We start from the raw sequence: 23383 nt of genomic DNA on the forward strand, positions 1-23383 counted from the left end.
ACAATAAATGGCTTTCATTAGCTATTAATGGTTCATCCTTTCTGATTTAAACGGAAAATCATGACCGGTGAAAAAACCAATTATTGACCATTATTTTTCTGTGTGAGAGAGATGATCATAAAATAGCAGAGATAAGCTAAGGTGTGGGTATTCGAGGATTCAATCCTGTTATCAGTTTTCGTTGAAAACATTTAATACATACAAGATTATTGTAGCTATTCGTGAATAGAGACAGTCTTAAGCATGCCAACTATAATAAGTTTAGGCAAAACTAAAGTCCACATAACTTGAAGAAGAGACTTAAAGCATTAATGCTTGACTCAGTGACTGAGTTACACATATATATATTGGTTGATTTGTACATGCATGGCTCAACAGTTCTAGCCAGCTTCCCATTTCCGTAACCTAGCTAGCTAGCTAGCTAGATTAAGCGTTGGGCCTCAAAAAGGAGAGAGAAAAAAAACTAAGGAAATAAAGATATGTTACTAAAAAGAAACCATTGTTGCTCTTCATCATGGTTCACCGGTCTACCTCCGAAGCACTTACAAGGCTTCGCATTACATCGACCTGAGCTCGGAGCGATACGATATAGTCTAGACTTTCCTCAATCAACGAACCTTCATTCATTAATTCTCCCCCAGGGATTAAATTTTTCAAAATCCTTGTTCTTTCCCTAACTAACCCTTTTGATCTTCTTCTTATTCTTCTGCAACTCCTTTTAAGTATCTTCTTGCTTCTGATCCTCCTGCTGTACTCCGTTGACGCTCCTTTCGAAACTAGATGTTTGTCATGTTTTGAATAAGCATTGGCAATGAGGGCTCGACTCCAACGAGTCGTACCGTTTCTTGCAGAAGCCATGGCTATATCTGCAGACAACTTTATAGCCTTTTTCCTTTCCAAGATGCCCATTTCCTTCTTCGAAAAGCTCCATCTTTGGAGACCCATTATCCAGTTCTTGAGAAACTCTAGCTTCAGTGAATTACAAGGACGCATCCTACTGCGAAAAGAAGAGAGAGAAAAAAAGCCATGAGCCATGCAATTCACTTTCTTAGTTTATCCTATAATGCTCGTTAATATTGAAGAAGAACGTACCTTTCTTCTATATACTATTCAAGAGAATGAGGAAAAAACTTTTGCAGAAGTTCAACAGATCCAAGAAAGTGTATCAAAGATTGAGGTCCAGAAACACACACATATATGTAAGTGTGGAGAAATATAGAGAGAGAGAAAGGAATGGGAAAGAGAAGAAAGGGCATTTATTTGCTCCAAGGAAAGAACTGGGGCCTAAAAGAAAGAGACAGAAGCACAGCACATGCAAGCACATGGAATGCAAGGCCCACCGCATAAGGGATATATTAAAACAAATAGAGTAAATTAAGCATTAATTACTTAAACTATTAGTTTTGATCCATTTTAATATTTAAATAAATAAATATTCAATTTTTCAAAGGCTTAATACTAAAATAAGTCCCTAAACTATATCAATTTTCATGAATAGGTGATTAAACTATTTTTTGACTCATTCATGTATATAACGTTACAAACATTACCACTTTAGGAGTCTCGATTTTTAATGGCCGTTAAAAAAACCCATTAAGTGACACTTGTCATAATATGATAATTTTGGAAATTTATTCTTTTTAAAAAATAACTTAATAATATTTTGTTTTTGAAAAATCCTCATTTTTTATAGAATATATAAAATCCAAACTCTCTAAATCTCTTATTCTAGTCTCATTTACTTCAACCGTCAATCATCTTCAGCCACCTTTCCACCAACGACTGATCACCCATACGTCGTCGACCATCACTAACCGGTCATAACCCTTGTTATCATCTCAAAACCTAAAATTTCTAAATCCAAAATACTCAATCCCTTAAATCCTTTTGGTTGATCATGGTAATTGACTGTTTATCCAACTGTGACAGCCGACCCCTTGGCCATTTGGTCTATCGTTTAGTCATTCATTTGACCATGGAAACTAAAATTATGAGCACTCCAAGGGAGGGGAGGGAAAGGGAAGGGGGCACAAGTGGGTTGAGTTTTTTTTTTTAATTTTAGTAATATTTTTATTTTTAAGAAAAATAATTTTTTTTGAAATTTAAGATTGTGACATGTGTCACTTAATGGGGTTTTATAACGACCATTACAACCGAGACACCTAAAGTGATAACGTTTGTAACATTAGACACCTATATGAGTAAAAAAAATAGTTTAGGCACCTATTTATGAAAAGTGGTATAGTTTGGACACTTATTTTGGTATTAAGCTTTTTTCAAAACCATACATAAAGTTTAGTTTTTGTTTCATTTTAGTACTCGCTGTTAAAAACTTTAGTTTTTGTTTTATTTTATTATCCCGTTCAAAATTTAATGTTAAGTTATGAAAATAATTAAATGTTTAGATATTAAAACATATCAAAATTGATAGTTTAGGTACTAAAATTGATAATTTAGGTACTAAAATAAATCAAAGATGACAATTTAGGTACTAAAACGGATCAGAACTGATAATTTAGGTACTAAATACGTTAAGTTTTTACTGACGGATATTAAAATGAAATGCAAACTAAACATTAAGTATGGTTTTAAAAAAATTGAACGTTTAAGTACTAAAACAGATAAAAACTTATAATTTAGATATTAAATACATAGTTTACTCAAATATTATTAATATCATACTTAGATAAATATAATATAATATAATATAATATAATATAATATAATATAATATAATATAATATAATATAATATAATATAATATAATATAATATAATATAATATAATATAATATAATATAATATAATATAATATAATATAATATAATATAATATAATATAAAGCCAAACCTAACATTTGAAACTTCTTATGAATACAAACAAAACTTTTAAAATGGATATTTTTACCGGCTAACTCTAATTTACTAATTGCGAGGAAGGAATAACATTCATGCTACGTTTGATCACATAAGTATTGTAATACAAGAAAAATCATAATTACTGTATGAGTTTTAACATAATTTGTCAAGATATAAATAAGAATTAGTTGAAATTTAGATTTTAAAAGAGTAATATTTATTCAAAAATAATATATATTCATTATCTTAATTACTAATAATGTGAATAACTGAAATTATTAAATAAAATTAATTTATTATTAATTGATGTAAAAATATATATAAAAAAAACTAATACTTCTACCTAGGGGTTCTACTTATGGGTGAGCATTAGATCAAGTTAAGTTGAGTATCGAGTTATTCGAGTTGACGAATCGTATTTTGTGACTTGAAAATTTTCAAGTCGAGTTGAGTTATTCGATTTTCTATACAAATTTTATCATAATGATTTATAGTATTATGGTAAAGATTGATTCTAATTTTTTTTATTTTCTCTAACCATATATATTTCTTTATATTCTTTTCATATTATATGTTATTGAATATATCAAATACAATATAAAAGTACAAAATATATTTACAATAATATATTTTGAGGATAAAGTATTGATGAGTGTCAACACACCTTTTCGTCCTACTAGGATTCAAACTCCTAAAAATATAATAAAATTTTGCTAGAATTCAAACTCCTAAAAATAGGATAGAGTTCTACTATTATTTAAACTCCTGAAAATAAGATCCACAAGCATTATAAATAGTCATTGTAACTCACTATTGTAAGACATTCGGAAGAGATATACGAAATACCAAGTAAAAAATTACAAGTAACTCGTAGCCATTTTTCGAAGCATTTATATTTTGAAAGGTAAAGTTCGTACTTTCGCATGTTATTTTTTCTTACCCTTGCTGTGTTTTGATTCAAAAGAAAACCGAGAGAAGTGTTTTTGGCCAATGAACTGGGGTGTTTTCGAGATCTATTTTTGTAGATCTAGCCCTTGTGTTTTTTTTGAAAAACTATTCGGATTTTTATAAACGGGTCGTGTGGATCCGTGTGTTTTGCCTCTACAGTGGGTTAATGCCCATTTCGGTCCCCCTGATTTTAAATACACGCATATTCATTTTTTCTTCAATTGGCTTTTAATTTCGACCCCTAATTCATTTTTTGTTTTAATTTAACCCTTATTATTTATATGTATATATATATATATATTTAATTATTTTATTTATTTATTATAGTTCTCTTTTTTTCATTTTTTTGCATTATATTATATTTTCCTATTATATATATATATATATATATATATATATATATTTTTTATCTATGTTTACTTATTTACTATTTTTTTACTATATTTTCCTAACGTTATATATATATTCTTACTTCATTTTATTTTATATTTCTATGATTACTATTTTTTAGTTAATATTATATGTATATTTATTTTTCATTTATTTATTATTATTATTACTATTTAGTATTTTATTATATTATACATACATTTATATATATATATATATATATATATATATATATATATATTTTATTTATACTATTTATTTATTTTCATTATATTTTTAGTTTCTTTGCTCTTATTATTATTTTTCTTTTTTTAAAAAACACTTTACCTTTTTTATTCTTTTTGTATATATATTTTATCTTCAATTAGTTTATTTTATTCAATTCAATTTCATTTTATTTTTTTTTGTTTCATCCAATTATTTTATGTTTATTATTATTGGTTTCATTTATTTCCTTGGTTTACTCTTTAGTTTTGTTATTTTCTTTTATTATTATTATTTTCTTTTAACATCTTATTTTTTAAGGGTATTTCCGTAAACTCATTAAGGGTAAGTAATTCGGATCAAATTTTACCTTTTAATTTAACTTGCAATTTTCTTAATCAAAGAAAACTGGAAATTACGTAGTACCGAAAGGGCGGTTCAAGGGTGCTAATCCTTCCTTGACCGTAACCGACTCCCGAACCCGACACATCTTTGGAAAGACGTAGATCATGTAAGAAATAGGGTATCCGATCAACCCATTTGTTTTAAATAAATGATCGGTGGTGACTCCAATCCACATTTTTCAAGTCGAAGCCCAATTCCGGGGCCCAACTGAAAGACGGTTGCGACAGCTTGGCGACTCTGTTGGGGAGACAGGTAAGTGAGTCAGGCTAAGGTGATTTCCAGTTGTCTTTTTAATGAAAAGGGTAAGTTTAAATTTTAAGGTAACATTTCGATCCTTATTACTTACTTTTGATTATATTTTCGAGTAAATAGTTGTACTGACCGTTTTTAATGATTTCAGTCCTTAAAGATTTTTCATCTAAGGCTCTAAACCCGAGCTCCAAACCCTGCTTTAAGTGAGGGTGAAAGCGATGCCTTCGTGTGAATTTATTCATCGTGCGGGCCTAGCAAGTAGCCTTCGGGATTCATATACCTTATGTCTTCGTGTGAATTTATTCACCGTGCAGGCATAAGGGAATGTGTCCCCTCGAGTTTAACTTAGTTCACACAAGCCTGTGATGGGTTTAGGACTAAGGGTCTAGCAAGCCCAAGGGGGCACCGGCAAGGAGAACTCGGGTACCGTTTTTAGAACCTAAACTGGGAGACCATGTAGAATTAGAGCCTACCCCAAAACCACATTTCCAAAACCTAGGATATTTTTACCTTAACCATGTCTTTTTTTTCCTTTCGTCATTTATTTATTTATTTATTTATTTTACTAACATTTCTGCCTTTGTGTTTGTTTTTTTAGCATTTGCATCATAACAAGAGGCTATTGATCCTTAAAAAGCGTTTGTTACACATAAAATAATCTGAATTAATGGACAAAGGTATTGTAATACAAGAGATTAAGAACGCCGAGGCATGACTATGGTCCGAGATGACTCATAAAGAGAAGGGAGACAGTCTTCAGGGGAACTACGTGTCAGAGCTGGTTAGCTATGCCTCTGTCAGCCTGAAACAGAATGATGTCCAAGAGTTGCGAAACATTTGGGACAGTTAGAAGAATGACAGAAAGCAAAAGTTCAGCCAACGATATGGTGATATTGCCCTCTTACTTCATGTCAAGACTGATGAGCCCCTGCTCCGAGCATTGATTCAATTCTGGAACCCGGGATATAGTTGCTTCACCTTTAACCGGGAGGACATGGTGCCCACTATCGAAGAGTATACCACACTCTTCAGTGATGAGCCCCTGGTTGTTCTTCAGTGATGTTCTTTTCCGATTTGGGGATTCTGATACTATGACCTTACTTGGACTTTAGGGTGCAGTTGGGTATGCTCCGTTGTTGGCACTTAGATAGTATGGGGCACGTCCGTTTATCCCAGTAACATACGAATTATCTACATCAGATTTTGTGTATCACGATGACAGTTATAAGAAGAGGATCAAAGAGGCAGCTGACTCATGGAAGAAAGTATCACGGATGGATGTCGTTGCTTCCAGAGATATGCTTACTCCTAATTATATGGAGTGGCGAAGATTGAGAAAGAATGATAGCATCCCGATGCCAGACTGTGAAGACACCCGGACCATGGAGGAACATCTCAGGCTTGTCCCTTCTGAACTTGAGATAGTCAAGGCAGAGTTTGAAGCTGTGAAAAATGAGCTGAAACAGAGAGTTAAGGAACTTGAAGTTGAACGTTATCAATGGAAACTAGATGCTGATTCTTATAAAGATAGAGCAGACAACTGGAAAGGGAGCAGAAAAGAGTCTATTTTGAGCTTGAAGACTTGAGAAAGGGGTGTCAAGATAAAGTCAATGATAACTCCTGAGAATCCAACGCCTGAGAATCCAAATGGTTGATCTGGAGAAATAACATGAGAAAGATGGTAAAGCAATAGCTTCAAAAAGCAAGCGAGTGAGCTTCAGATAGTGCCCTTCGACGGGGGTTTGCAGTGGCATTTCCGTTGGGAGCAAGCACAACATTGGGTGAAGGCCAGAGACGCAGTCATCCGAGATTTCCTGGATCAAGTACAGAAGGTAGCTAGCCATCTACACGGCCTGGCAAGGGAAGCTAGAGTGGTCCAACAAGGCATACAACCAGTGACAGATGAAAACAGAAGACTTGTCAACCTGCTGGAAGCTGTTCGGGGTCTAGAGGATTTAGTCCGAATGTACCTTTGATTATTTTTATGTCTCTTACAAGATAAAATATTTTTGTCGAAATAAGGATTATTTATAATAATGGGCACTTTTCTGGATCAAATCCTCGAACATTTCATGCATTTTTTTCATTTTGCGTTGTGCATCTACATTTCATTTTTAAGCATTTTCATAAACATGAAATTTCTTCATGGAGGATTCGATGAAGTGGTTTTAACCACATGACACCACATGGAAGCAAGATTGTAACATCAAAAGGAAAAAACTGAAAACAATACAGTGGGAGTCTGATCAACTGATTGTAGGACAAAGCCTACCAGGATGATCTAAGAAAAGAATCCCTATATCCTAAGGGCTACGATGTTGAAGCTGTTAGTTGTTACCACATAAGAAGCCCCAAACATTCCTCTGAAAACTGTAAGGCGCTTGCCGAAGAAGGGGGCATGGCATATACCATTTACATTTAGAGGATTGTTTTGTTTGAACACGTCTTTGATCTTTCATGTTTGCTTAATCTTTAAATGATTGAATTTATGCTGCTTTCTAAGGTGGAGCAATTGAACAAATTTTAATCTTTAGTTCTTCGAATATTAAATGAATTAATGATTCTTTTAATTCTTCAAGAATTATAGATTTTTGACATATAGAAAGATTAGACATTTCTTACCCTGTCTCAAACCCCAGAATAAAATACCTTGATTCTTTGCCCAAAACAACTCGTGGTCATTACCAAAAGACAAAATTTTGACATTAACTCCTTTTGAAATTCTTGAATATTGCCTTTATCTTTTTGATACACTTATACCTTTCTTTGAGTCAATAAGATCACACCACTATCTTTTTTAGACTCAAAAATAACCTTTCTTACCATTAAAACCCAAGGCATTGAGTTGTTCATTTTAACATGAGCATTCTTCTAAAAAACCAACTTGGGGCATCTCGCGGGGAGCCTGAACATTGAGACATCTGGGAAAAAAGAAGAAGAATTCATTCGAAATAATTCTATCATACATTAATTACACTGTTTTCATGTGAATAGAATTAATCTTGAAAATATATCCCCCTGGGGATACCTCTTCTGTGAAGATTTACATGTATGAAATAATGAACGGATTTCTTTCTTTATCCCTTCACAACAGGAGAAAAAATATATCCCTTGTGTCCCCTTTTGAGCCTGTAGTATTTTTCTTCTGATTCAACCCTAACCAATGATCACCCTCCATACTGGGGGGCAAGGTGGAAGAAATATGCTCACATGAGCGAAGACATTGATTCAGATGAGATACCAAAAGGTGAACCAAATGCCAAGTGCGAAGATTCAATCAGAACAAAAAGGGCAAAAAAAGAAAAAAAAGAAAAGAAGCAAAAAAAAAAAAGAAAACAAAAAAAAGAAAGAACAAAAACCAAAAAGAAAAAGAAAAAGGGACAAAAAAGTACATGCAAAGATTCCCTAAAGACAAATGGTATATCAAGCTTCAAACTATGAGATTGATCAAGCACAATCATTCCCGAATCACTGAATCACTTCACTCGAAGATCATAGAGCATCAAGAGAGAGAAACATTTTGAGCAAGATTAAAGGCATCAGAATGAATTGATCCTTGGTTCAACACCATAAAACACTTGTTTGGGCCTATTTATCATTTTCTTTCATAACCATGAACCCTGGCCTACATTACGTGCCTTAAAAGTCCCTTCTAATCATACATGGATTTCTAAACATGAGAATATCTTCAGATTTCATCCCGCCCATCAGGATTAATCTTTGTTTGCAAAAAATAATATAATTAATGCATGGTAGAGAAAAATAACAAAGGGGGGTTCAAGACGTAAATCCTGAATAACGTCTTGAAACCAAAGGAGGATTCGAGTTGAAAACCTGAAAAGGCGGCTCGAATATAAAAATTGTGCAACTGAGGCGATCACACAAATTCCTTGATAAGGCATCGCACAATCCAAATGTGACTATGAAAGCTGGGAGTCGTAGAACACTTCCAGTAGAGGAGCATGCAAGCACCCCATCAAACCTTTGAGTATCAAAAGTCAAACCTTTGACCAAACCCAATAACCTAAGACCTTTTTATCTTTTCCTTACTTAACCATTTCCCAAAGATAGCTTTGATCTTGGCACGTGTCAAATAGCTATAATTTATTGAAGGATTAACATTGTAATTAAACATTTGATATCCAATTAACTCTAGTTTTATGATTCGTCTCAATTGTAAAACCGTGAAAGAGACAATATTTTCAAAACTTTTGATTAAACATTTTTCGAAACTCTTTATTGATATTTTCAGAACTTTGAAAATAAAAGAGAGAAAAATATTTTTTTCAAACAAGACAGTCTCTCTAGAGTGGATCTTGGTAAATGACATGTGACTCTTAGACACAAAACTCATGCTCAGAATCAATGCTGAAGCAAGAAATGAGGAACATTTGGGGCATCTTTGGAGATTCAACATCAAATATTGGGGTATTTTTGGATATTGGGGCATCATTTGGGGATTCAACATCCTAATGCAAATTATCAGACCTTTTTCAGGAGATAAAATATAACCAATTCATGTTACATGCATCTTATGCATACATTTTAGAGCATCATATTTATCATTTTCCACATACATAATTTTTTCCAGCTTTTAGAGTCAAGTTTCAACTTCAAGACGAAGGATACTCGATTCAAAAGCACCTTTAAAGATTCATGTTGGTTGCTTAACTCAGCAGCAAGAAGCTACACTTCGACCAACTCGACAGATTGAAAGTTTCTCTCGAAACAACACAATTTGGTCGAGAGTGGATTTCAACTTCACGACGAATGATATCTAGCTCGAAGCCAAACTTCATAATAAAGGGGTCTCCATGGTTTCAACTTCACGGCGAAGGGAATTGTGTCCACCCACAACATACAATACTTGGATTTAAACTTCACGACGAAGGATATTCAAGTCAAGGCTCAACTTCACAATGAAGTGGCCATCCGCGATTTCAACTCCACGACGGAGGATATCGTGCCACTCGAGACAACACAAGTTCAACTTCACAACGAAGGGACGACTGGTTGTCAACAAACAACTTCCCAAATTCAGAGCTAATTTCAACTTCACAGCGAAGGATATTGGACTCCAGACAACACAAGTTCAACTTCACGACGAAGGGACTACTGATTGTCAACAAACAACTTCTCAATTTCAGAGCCAATTTCAACTTCACAACGAAGGATATTGGACTCCAGACAACGCAAGTTCAACTTCACGACGAAGGGACCGCTGGTTGTCAATAAACAATTTCCCAATTTCAGAGCCAATTTCAACTTCACAGCGAAGGATATTGGACTCAAGACAACGCAAGTTCAACTTCATGACGAATGGACCGCTGGTTGTCAATAAACAACTTCCCAATTTCAGAGCCAATTTCAACTTCACAGCGAAGGATATTGGACTTCAGACAACGCAAGTTCAACTTCACGACGAAGGGACTGTTGGTTGTCAACAAACAACTTCTCAATTTCAACTTCACAACGAAGGATATTGGACTCCAGACAACGCAAGTTCAACTTCACGACGAAGGGACCGCTGGTTGTCAACAAACAACTTCCCAATTTCAAAGCCAATTTCAACTTCACAACGAAGGATATTGGACTCGAGACAACGCAAGTTCAACTTCACGACGAAGGGACCGCTGGTTGTCAACAAACAATTTCCCAATTTTGGAGCCAATTTCAACTTCACAGCGAAAGATATTGGACTCCAGACAACGCAATTTCAACTTCACGACGAAGGGACCGCTGGTTGTCAACAAACAATTTCCCAATTTCGGAGCCAATTTCAACTTCACAGCGAAGGATATTGGACTCCAGACAATGCAAGTTCAACTTCACGAGGAAGGGACCGCTGGTTGTCAACAAACAAATTCTCAATTTCAGAGCCAATTTTAACTTCACAACGAAGGATATTGGACTCCAGACAACGCAAGTTCAACTTCACGACGAAGGGACCGCTGGTTGTCAACAAATAATTTCCCAATTTCGGAGCCAATTTCAACTTCACAGCGAATGATATTGGACTCCAGACAATGCAAGTTCAACTTCACGACGAAGGGACCGCTGGTTGTCAACAAACAACTTCTCAATTTCAGAGCCAATTTCAACTTCACAACGAAGGATATTGGACTCCAGACAACGCAAGTTCAACTTCACGACGAAGGGACCGCTGGTTGTCAACAAACAACTTCCAAATTTCAGAGCCAATTTCAACTTCACGACGGAGGATATTGGACTCGGAACAATGCTACTTACTTGGATTTCAACTTCACGACGAAGGATATCCAATTCCAAGCTCAACTTCACGACGAAGGGGCCACCCGCAGTTTCAACTTCACGACGAAGGGAATCGTGCACACAAGCATCATCCATCTTTAGATTGGATTTTAACTTCACGACGAGGGATATCCAACTCAAAGAAAGATTATCTGTCAATAAAGACCTTCGAGTTCGACTACGCTCAGCACCAAGGCACATCATTTACAGCATAACTCAAGGCTAGAAGGGTTATCTGACATCAAAATTGTCGAGTTCGATTCCATTCAGATCGATGACGCATCAATTGCACTACTTTCCGGTTGCAGTCAAGGTTTTCAAGTCGAGAAGAGGACCTGGGTTAGCCGTGCCTGAGTGACAAGCAACCATTTTCAAGCAGCATAGCTTAAGTCAAGAAAAAACTATCTGTCAATGAAGATTTTTGAGTTTGATTCCGATCCAAGGTCTTTAAACCGAGAAGAAGACTGAAGGGCAACGGGAAGCCACGTGCTGATTCAAATTCCGAAATACGGCTTCAATTTCATATCATTTCAAGATGAACTCGACTTCACGATGGAGGAGTCATCCGTAACTCAATTCGACAGGGAGTTATTGAAACATCATAGTCAATTTTCAACTCCACTGAACGAAAAGTATGTCTTTTAATCTTTTCCCTATCCCCGTTACACGACTATGGGCAAAGAGGGTCAGCTGTCAACACACATTTTCGTCTTACTAGGATTCAAACTCCTAAAAATAGGATAGAATTTTGCTAGGATTCAAACTCCTAAAAATAGGATAGAGTTCTACTATTATTTAAACTCCTAAAAATAGGATCCACAAGCATTATAAATAGTCATTGTAACTCACTATTGTAAGACATTCGGAAGAGATATATGAAATACCAAGCAAAAAAATACTAGCAACTCGTAGCCATTTTTCGAAGCATTTATATTTTGAAAGGTAAAGTTCATACTTCCGCATGTTATTTTTCCTTACCCTTGCTGTGTTTTGATTCGAAAGAAAACCGAGAGAAATGTTTTTGGCCAATGAATGGGGGCGTTTTCGAGATCTATTTTTGTTGATCTAACCCCCGAGGCTTGTGGTTTTTTGAAAAACTATTCGGATTTTTATAAACGGGTCGTGTGGATCCGTGTGTTTTGCCTCTACAGTGGGTTAATGCCCATTTCGGTCCCCCTGATTTTAAATACACGCATATTCGTTTTTTCTTCAATTGGCTTTTAATTTCGATCCCTAATTCATTTTTTTGTTTTAATTTAACCCTTATTATTTATATATATATATATATATATATATATATTAATTATATTTTATTTAATTATTATAGTTCTTTTTTTTTCATTTTTTGTGTTATATTATATTATTTTCCTATTTTATATATATATATATATATATATATATTATTTTTATCTATGTTTACTTATTTACTATTTTTTACTATATTTTCCTAACGTTATATATATATATATATAAATTCTTACTTCATTTTATTTTATATTTCTATGATTACTATTTTTTTAGTTAATATTATATGTATATTTATTTTTCATTTATTTATTATTATTATTACTATTTAGTATTTTATTATATATACATACATTTTTATATTTATATATATATATATATTATTTTATTTATACTATTTATTTATTTTCATTATATTTTTAGTTTCTTTGCTCTTATTATTATTTTTATTTTAAAAAAAACACTTTACCTTTTTTATTCTTTTTGTATATATATTTTATCTTCATTTATTTTATTTTATTCAATTTCATTTTATTTTTTTGTTTCATCCAATTATTTTATGTTTATTATTATTGGTTTCATTTATTTCCTTGGTTTACTCTTTAGTTTTGTTACTTTCTTTTATTATTATTATTTTCTTTTAACATCTTATTTTTTAAGGGTATTTACGTAAACTCATTAAGGGTAAGTAATTCGGGTCAAATTTTACCTTTTAATTTAACTTGCAATTTTCTTAATCAAAGACAACTAGAAATTACGTAGTACCGAAAGGGCGGTTCAAGGGTGCTAATCCTTCCTTGACCGTAACCGACTCCCGAACCCGACACATCTTTGGAAAGACGCAGATCATGTAAGAAATAGGGTATCCGATCAACCCATTTGTTTTAAATAAATGATCGGTGGCGACTCCAATCCACATTTTTCAAGTCGAAGCCCAATTCTGGGGCTCAACCGAATGACGGTTGCGACAATGAGAGTATAAAACAATCAATGAATTGATGAAAATAAAGAATTTACAAACAATTGCAGTTAAAAATTAAATTGAGTAAAATATAAAGTTAAGTGACTAAATAATAAAGAGAGTATATTTTTAGTAAAAAATAGAAATTGAATTTTCATAAGTATTCTATAATGGTATAGGAGCATGTGTATCAAATTTGGTTTAAAAATGGACTTAAAATGAAGGATGAATTTGAATAAATAAGGAAATCATAAAAAGTCAAGGGACTAAATTGAAAAATAAAAAAATATCAAAAAGAGGAATAAAACGCACATAGGTATTCTACTATAGTTAAAGGGCATGCAGTTCAAATTTGGTTAAAAAAAACTTAAAATGAATGATAAATTGAAAGAATAATGAAATCAGAGGCTAATTTGTAAAACTGCCAAAATAGTCAATCAAATTTTCTATTTTTCGAGTAACTCAAAATTTTAAAATCTCGATTTGAACTCAAAAACCGAATCACAAATTTAATTTGACTCGAATAATTCAACTCAAATAATTTGAAATTGAAAAGAATTTAATTTTCAAGTGAAATCGAATTTTAGTCGCATTTCCAAATATAGCACTAATCTGTTGTGTGTTGAGTTTGTCGAGGATGTGAGATGTTAATTGCAAACGATCCATATATGATGAGATTGTCAATCCAATGTCTGATTTACGAACTCATAAGATAAAACTTAAAACATAATTAAAACTATTTCTTCAGATTTGCTAAATTTTATTTGTTTTTTCTTTAAAAATAACATAATATTTAGACTTGGGGTTACAAAATTGATGGTTGAACATCCAAATGTGATGCATCTACCTATAATTTTATAAAATATTTATAATTTTCAAGGAAATTTAAAGATTTATTATTAATTTTTTACTCATATTGTCAACTGAAAATATTTTTGTTCTAGTAAAATTTCAATTCACAATAATTTTGATGTCGGATCAGAGACGATCTCTTTTACTTCTTTAGAAAAACAATATTTACTTTTCTTTGGTAAACTATGCATTCAGTATCTAAATTATCAATTTTTATCTGTTTTAGCACCTAAACTTTCATTCTTTTCAAAATCATATCTAACATTTAGTTTTTATTTCATTTTAATACACATTGTTCTTAACGCGTTTAGTGCATATACTATCAGTTTTAGACCATTTTAGTACCTAAACTTTTAATTTGTTTTCAAAACTTCACGTTATATTTTAAACGATATACTAAAATGAAATTAAAACTAAAGTTTAGGTATATTTTGAAAAAAAATAAGAATTTAGATACTAAAATGAATCAAAACTAATAATTTAAATACTAAACGCGTAATTTACCTTTTTTAACCAAAGAAAAATGTTGCACAATTAAGAACTTTTCAGCACATGGGGTAGCACTATAGAAGAGAGGTGGGGTGCGGTGGTACACGCGCGTCACGTAGAGCGGTGAGGAAATAGTGTAACACAGCCATGTGCACGTGGAGTGGGTGGGACACGTACTATCCTAACCATGTTTTCCATGCCTACACATCCCTCGATCAACGGGAGAGACATACAATTAATATGATTTAATAAATATAAAAATGGAATGTAGTATAAAATATAAGCAAGTTGTTATAATATAATTAGAACACATTTCTAACATCCATTGATGTAGTTGTTCATATTCCAATTCCCACACAACTGATTAATTTACATGGATCTCCAATCAGACCCAATACGATGATATTGGATCTAATAGAATTTAGATCCAACTCAAATTATTTTCCAGTTGTTTGTTTTTACTTTTTAAATTACCATTTTTTCTTTTATTTTGGTCACTTTTGGAAACTATCATCTCTCCACCGGTATAAACTATCATATGAGAACCCTTGACCTTCGGGCATGAGAGCACCATAACCTCTAAACCAACTATAGTTTATAGAAGAGACTTCAATACTATAGTGAAATCCAAGATTTGACTACTAGATATATCAAGTTTGTTAACTTATAAATAATCATAATAGTCCTATATCCAATATTGTCAACCATAACCACTATAAATACTCTTCTTCATGCGTTCAAATCTCTCACAAGAGACATCAACTAGTGGTTATTCTCTTGTCGGCTGTGATTTTTCGTTTAAACTAAAAAAGGTGATCCACCAATGACCGAGAAGATATATTCTTCATCGTAAGTATTGGATCAAGTCATTTTATGACATTCCCTGGCCGAGAGGGATAACTTGTTAATTATATTTCTAGAAATGATCTCTAGAAACTACAAACTCTCCCTCCAGCTGAAAGCATTGGATACTCTACTATGCTTACCGAATTTAGTTACAGACCCTTGACCTCTAGGCACGATAGCACCTTAACCTCCGAAAAATTACAAGGCAAGACTTGTGATAAGCCCACGTAATTTATTAAAGCGAAATCCAAGATCTGATTATCATATCCATCTAACATGTTGACTTACGAGTAGTCATAATAACCCTATATATATATATGATGTTGTCAACTAAAATCACTATAAATACCCTTTAGAGTTCAGTTACGATTGAGTGGAGACTAAAGATTTTCTCCTTTACTACATTCTTCTTTGTGCATTCAACTCTTTCACATAAAAACATTGATTAAGTGTCATTCTCTCAACGATCACAACTCTTCATGTGAACTAAAAGGGATGAACCACCAAAGATTAAATAGACAAATTTGTTCTAGATCAACAGATTTTATTTAATTATTGAATAATTATGGTATTAAATCTGAGTATAATTGGTTTGTTCATCGACATGTTAGCTGTTATATATTTGTCGGAAATTAAGTGCTTGATTACCAGAAACCTAACACCCACAAAAAAGAGTCAGTAAAGTCCCCTTTCTCTCTCACTCTAGCCAAAGGAGGTAACTGTTAAGCGTGCATATTGCATTGTTTGGACACCAAATATGATTGAAGAATGAGTTGTTATGACGATGATAGCCAGATTCCCTCTTCAACACTACATGCATGCTGTCCTCTTCTCTTGTCCAATCTCTTAATTAATAGTTTCTTAGTGACAATGATATACGAATCAAATAATCTCAATGGTTAAGGGATTTGTTATTAGCCTTTGAGATATCGGGTTTGAACATTGTGCATGCAGGGATATAAATGTTCATTGTCAAATAATTGACAGTGTTTGAATAAATCACCTCAAATTTATAAAATAATGATTTTATTAATTTTCTATTGGAAAAAAAAAGTCATAAACTCGTAAAGATGGATACATGTAATATGTGATTGAAAATAAATAAAAATAAACAGAAATAATCTCCAAAATGCACTATGGGTTTGTTATGGATCTATTAAATCTCTGAGAATTTCGATGCAACCACTGAATAATTGGAGAGGCAAACTTGTATGGATTCAAGGGAAAAAAATGCAAATAATGCAACGAGTTTAGCCCTACCACACCCTATGTTAATTTGGTAGTTGTTGACTTTGTATACGTTACCTTCTGAAATACTGTTTACTGTCTCAAAAGGTACTTGGGCTGCCTTGGAAATTCATGTTTGGAATATGATATTTAAGGTCATTGATATTATTATTATTATTATTGTTGATGTTATTATCTATGTAAAATGTTGTTTTCTGAATAAATTTATATCTATCATTGGATTAATCCTATAAATTTATGGAATTATTTTGTATTGAAAAGTAAATAGAAGTGTTTTTCCATCAGTTTAATATTAAAAAACTCAATTATTTGGCAGTGAATATTCAATCAACCATATTAGTATCGTGTTCGAATTTGATATTTTTAGATATAACAATCATTCCTTAATTACCGGAATCGTTTGGTTCGTGTACCGGTTTAACGTTTGTATGTTCATTTCTTTGAGGTACAAAACACCGTTGCAACCTTGATTAAGCATCCATTCATGTGGCACAAATATCTAGTAGCCACTTGAACTAGATCCATTGAAGTAGAAGGCATTAATTTTATCGATGGCGTGGACATCATGCAAGGAATTTATTTAACGCTATAGGATCAGAAATAGATAATTTACATGGCCAAAGTTAGGCATTGTGTATTGTAATTATGAAGTGTGGGGGTTACATATGCATGTGTGTGTTGAATTCCATTTCGTCAGTGCATGCAAAAGAATCTAATGCCTCCCGCTTCCTATGATTCAACAACGACAACAAAACCTTATTCCCATATGCAATGGGATAAGGGGGAGGTGGGGTAGTAGGCTGCCCCCAACGTCAGGTTGAGAGCAGCTTCCGTGGATGACCTCCGACAGTAAGAAAATTAAAAATAAAAATAAAATACAATGCATGGATAAATAAGTCAATAAATACATAGTTGAAATAGTTGAACAATTTTCATATGCTGTCTTCATATGCGCGTCTGTAATTTGAAGTAATCCCTGCAAATAAATTCCCGCATGAAAATCTCTGTTTATAGACAAAAACGTAAGTTCCGGCTAAATTTAAAAGAGTAAACATAAAGAGAAGGATAAACAGAAGTCAGCGATAGCAAACTGCGATAAGGAATAAAGTTAAAATGGTTAAAACCTAAACTAAGGTAACACTACTCCGCCACCCTAATTCTAAGCCTACATAAATTCCAATGACAGAAACATATAAAAAGTAGAATTCATGGAAATTACTACAAAGACATTAAAAAAAGAAGACTGAGATGCCCACACTACTCAGCTACCCTGGTCTTAAGTCTCCATACTTTCCTATCGGTGGTCATGTCCTTGGTAAGGGCTAAATCCTTCAAATCAGATCTCAAACAATCTACCCACTTCCTCCTTGGTCGTCCTCTCCTTTTGGCACCGTCGACTGTTATCGACTCTACCCTCCTGACCGCATCCGACGGTTGTCGCCTAAGAATATGCCCAAACCGCCGTAGTCTTCCCTCCCTCAATTTTTCGGATACAGGCACCACCCCCAAAGACCTCCTAATTGCAGAGTTTAGTGTTATGTCCCACAGAGTCCTACCACATGCCCATCGAAGCATTCTCATTTCTGCGGCCTCCATCCTCCCGCTTCCTATAATTAATTTACTAATTAGCTAGAAAACTTCCAATACTATTTTTCAGGCAAAACAATCGCCAAAATACAAATATATATATATATATTGGAAGCTTAATTTTGAGGCAAACATTAATTTAGACATCATAGGAGACATTCATTTCATCATCATTTACTACAGTAAAATGAAAAGAAAAAAACACCTGTGATTAATAATAAAAAATCCCTCGGAACCCCATTATAAATGTCTGCTGCTAGACTCCATAAAAGCCAGATAAACTGTGAAGCAAACTCAGTTTAGCTTGGAGAAGAAAAATATAATCAGCAGTGCTTTGAAACAAAGCTTCGGCATTAATCTGAGAATAAGGAGTGGGAAGCATCCTTTGCAGCTGCAGAAGCTTCCTCTCTATGGATGTTCTTCGGCTCTTTCTTCCTCTCATCACGAAAACCTTTCTTCTGAATCTAGGGCAAACCTTTGATGATCTCATTTTCGTACTGCACAAATTGTAGACAAATGAGAATAGATTATATCATGCAGAGCTGCAAATGAGAAATATTTGAGATAAGGGTTGAGGCTGGACGTTCATTTATAATTAATAATTATGGTTCATGTTAGGTGTGTAAAAGTAATAATTTATTTATCCTTTTTAGTAATAATTATTGTTAGACTCAAGCTAAATTTATTTGCATTATTAATATTTCATGCATAATTACATATTTTCCTTCACTGCCAAATTGATATTATATTTTTATTTCTTTTTGTGGAAAAGATACTGCTGATGTGTATTATTTTGTGCAGGATAATGTTGACTGGATAAATCCACCTCATTAGAGATGATCATCATTAGAGATGATCATGGCACAAGGAGATAATTCCTTGGATTTCTAAGAAGAGTTGAAAGAAAGAAAGAAGTCTTAATTGCAAGGGATTTAAGGATAAAAATAAAATAGATTTATTTCCTTTATTAAAAGAGATTTATTATCTCTTTAATTAAAAGAGATTTAATAACTCTTTTATTGGGATAAAATTATTCTCTTCCAAGAAAAGAGGACATACACATCTCCTATTAAAGAGAGAAGAAAACACACAAGAAAGGGTGTGACTAAAGAGAGAAAAGGGAGCACGATCTTCTTTATTTCTTCATTATTTTTCTTTTCATGAGATTAGGAAATCTTTATCTTGTAATCTTTTTGCACCCAGCCATGAACTGAACTAATTTGGCTTGGGTTATTGGGATTTTTTGGTTGTGAGACTTTTGGATTTGTTTAAGTTCTTGGTTGTCTTTTTAATTCAAAGTTTGTTCATTCTTGGTTCTTTAATTGACTTCGTGAATTGGGAGAGGATCTTGAGAGTTTATCCTTTTATCTAATATCAGGAGAGTTAGATTCATGAAACGAATGAATATGATCTTCATTTGAACGAACGTTGGTGAAGGTTAATCCATCATAGGGATAAGATTTGGATTTCAATGGCTAAAAGGAGCATAAGATTGGTTGTTGTTCACCCATGGTTAACACAGGGATGTATCACCAAGGCATGCACAATTGACCAGTTATTTGAAGTTAGGAATAACAAGAAGGCATTGAAGAATGCTCTGCCGAGCTTTGAAGGAAGGTACCCAGTTGCCTTGACAATTCGTTGCCACATCAACTAATTGCCTCGACAGCATGTTGCCTCAACAATCAACAACTCAGACTTTTAAAACAGTTGTCACACCACTAATCATGATAAACTGGTATGCTCTCTCACTTGATATTACTCTACTTTTATTTACTTGCTCATTTATATTATTTATTCACACTCTTACTCTTACTAATTTATTTCTTTTTACAGTGCAAGAAGTTAGAATACAGAGTTTCACCAATCCCTATGGAGATAATATCTTTTTTATACTATAACTTGTGACGTGTACACTTGCGCTATTTTTGAAGCACTCAAATCACGCAACAAGTTTTTGGCACCATTTTCGGGGATTGGCAAAAAGGATTTTGATTTTTAATTTCTTGCACCTTAATTATTAGTATTATTTTTCTTTTTCTTTCTTTTTGGATTCTCTAGGCTCACAATTTGTGGTTTTGCTTATATGTATGACTAGATCGAGACCTACATCATCGGAGTATCCATTTGAACCCAAAATCGAGTTAGCTATTCATAGAAAGAGAAGAATACAATGAGCAGGAATGAGAGACCAACACGTTGATCCAATTGGCAACCTTAATTCTATCGGCAATGAGATAACCGAAGCAAGGGGAGAAGAAGCTCTAGTCGAGCGACTTGTTCAAGTGAGAAACAAGCCCACTTGAGACTACTTAGAAAAATATCTCAACGATCTAAATCTAGGAGTTGTTACACCTGAAATAAAAGCCATCTACTTCAAATTAAAACTAGTAATGTTAAATATGATCAACGCAATTGGTCAATTTGGCGGATCGACAACAGAAGATGCCAGATAACATCTCAAATCATTCCTAGAGATTTGTAACTCATTCAATCAACAAGGAGTCCATGAGGATGTCCTAAGGCTGAAATTATTCCCCTAGTCACTGTGAGGTATGGCAAAATCGTGATGGAATAGTGTCTCATCTGGATCTCTAGAATCTTGGTCGAATTTATGTCATGATTTCCTTGCTAGATTTAGTTCGATAAATATGACTGATAAATTGTGTAACAATATTACTTCTTTTCAGCATGTAGATTATGAATCTATGTATGAGGCTTAGGAGCGATATAGGGAGCTTTTACGCAAATGTCACATGCACGGATTCCCAGTATAGACGCAAGTGACGATGTTCTACAACTCAGTGAATACACCGACAAGGATGATGTTGGATGCTTCGGTAAATGGCATACTCTTCGACAAGTCAATGAATGAAGCAATGGAGATTCTAAACCATCTTGCCAGAAATGATTATTAGTTCCCAACTACTAGAAGAGGATGAGACTAACGTAATACGATGATAAATGAGTTTTATTCAACGGACATTATCTCCGCACAGTTGGTTACCTTAACCAACTTGGTTAAGAATATGTAGCGACCAAACAATCTACAGGAGATCAAGGTAGTAAATTCCTTTTGTGAGTTATGTAATGGTAACCATGATTCTTTAGAGAATCCATATAATCCATAGTCTAGTTTCTATGTGGGAAACTACAATCAGAACAACAATACAATGTTAAACACATACAATCCAGCCTGGAGTAAGCATCCAAATTTTTCATGGAGTAACGCGAACAATGCCTTGAATCATAACCAACATGCATCGGGATTTCACCAAAACATGTCGAGACAACAATTGCCACTACAACAGTCACCACCACAGCAGTCAATGCCATCTAGTTTGGAAAATTCTCTCCATTCCTTTATATTAAAAATTGAATCATCATGGCTGAGAATAGTAATTTCATGAAAAGAATTGACACTTTTATTAATAGGACTGAGATGAGACTACAGAACCAAGAGGCAACTTTGAAATCCTTGGAGACACGAGTTAGACAACTTACCCATAATTTGAACATACGACCACTAGGCGGTTTACCCAGCGATATCGAGGTCAAAAAAATATTAGGCCACGAACAGTGCAAGGCAATCACCACTCGGAGTGGTTTTGAGTTTCCTGAGACCCTTACACAACCCACTAGGAAAAATCAGCAACCAGAGCAAACCCAAGCTCAAAAGGATCTGTCCAGCAGGAATGCCCCAATTGACATTAATGAATCAACGATTACCCAAGCAAATCCACACGCCTTGGTAACTTCAGATAGTATGAAAAGACCATATGTCAAATTCCAATTGAACAAGAATGAATAGGAGTTTAAAATTCAACCACCATTATCTTAAAGGCTAAAACGACATAAATAAGAATATCAGTTCAAGAAATTAGATATCTTGAAGAAAGTCCACATTAACTTGCCTTTGGTTGAGGCAATTGAGCAGATGCCGAATTATGCCAAGTTCCTTAAGGACATCGTCTCTAAGAGAAAAAGGCTAGGCGATTTTGAAACAATTGCTATGACAGATGGATGCATTGCCATGTTGCACAATCGAATGCCACCCAAATTGAAGGATCCATGCAGTTTCACCATACCCTGTGCAATTGGTGACCACTATATCGGTAAAACACTATGTGATCTTAGAGCAAGCATAAATCTTATGCCTAAATCAGTTTTCCAAAAGTTGGGTATCAGGAAGGAAATACCTACGACAGTTATGCTATAACTCGCAGATAGATCATATGTTCATCTAGAGGGAAAAATTGAAGATATACTGGTAAGAGTTGATAAGTTTATTTTTCCCGCTGACTTTATTATTCTGGATTGTGAAGCATATGATTCCACACCTATTATCCTCGGGAGACCATTCTTAGCAACATAGAGAACCCTAATGGATGTCGAAAAGGGAGAACTCATTATGAGAGTAAATGACGAGCAAGTGAAACTAAATGTTTTTCCAACCTTAAAGCATGCTGACGATCCAAAAATATCTTAAGTCATTCACGCTAGTACCGAATTCAATTTTGAATTAGAGGAGAATTTCCATGAAATTTATATTTCCAAACCAGAGGAAATTAAAAAAACTATACGAAGCAAACTGGATAGTAAGTCAACCGGGTAAATATTTCAAACTAATAGACTACTCAGGTAAGGAAGGTAAACTCAAAAAAATCTTCTATTGAGAAACCTCTCATGCTAGAATTGAAATCATTTCCAGGGCAATTAAAACCACCTTTCAATTCTCTGTTAAAACTTTTTACGGGAAAACTAAAATCGAGATGTTTCGGGTCATTCGAGGTAGTGAAACGTTTCTCTCATAGTGTTGTAATAATCTA

The 23383-nt window shown here is 33.7% G+C and overlaps 1 protein-coding gene across 1 annotated transcript; it reads right to left on the reverse strand.

The window, feature by feature from the left end:
• Positions 1–519: 519 nt before the first annotated feature.
• Positions 520–993, reverse strand: LOC120161219 (transcription factor IBH1-like 1). The gene has a single exon (XM_039171485.1). It carries the CDS (start codon positions 991–993, stop codon positions 520–522), a length of 474 nt encoding a protein of 157 aa, XP_039027416.1.
• Positions 994–23383: the final 22390 nt, after the last annotated feature.

This window comes from Hibiscus syriacus, unplaced genomic scaffold (genome assembly GCF_006381635.1).
Source record: "Hibiscus syriacus cultivar Baekdansim isolate YM2019G1 unplaced genomic scaffold, ASM638163v2 tig00002880_pilon, whole genome shotgun sequence".
In the NCBI taxonomy this organism is placed as follows: Eukaryota; Viridiplantae; Streptophyta; class Magnoliopsida; order Malvales; family Malvaceae; genus Hibiscus; species Hibiscus syriacus.

Excerpts from the sequence above, each read along its gene's own strand:
- LOC120161219 (XM_039171485.1), bottom strand. The coding sequence starts at position 993 with ATGCGTCCTTGTAATTCACTGAAGCTAGAGTTTCTCAAGAACTGGATA.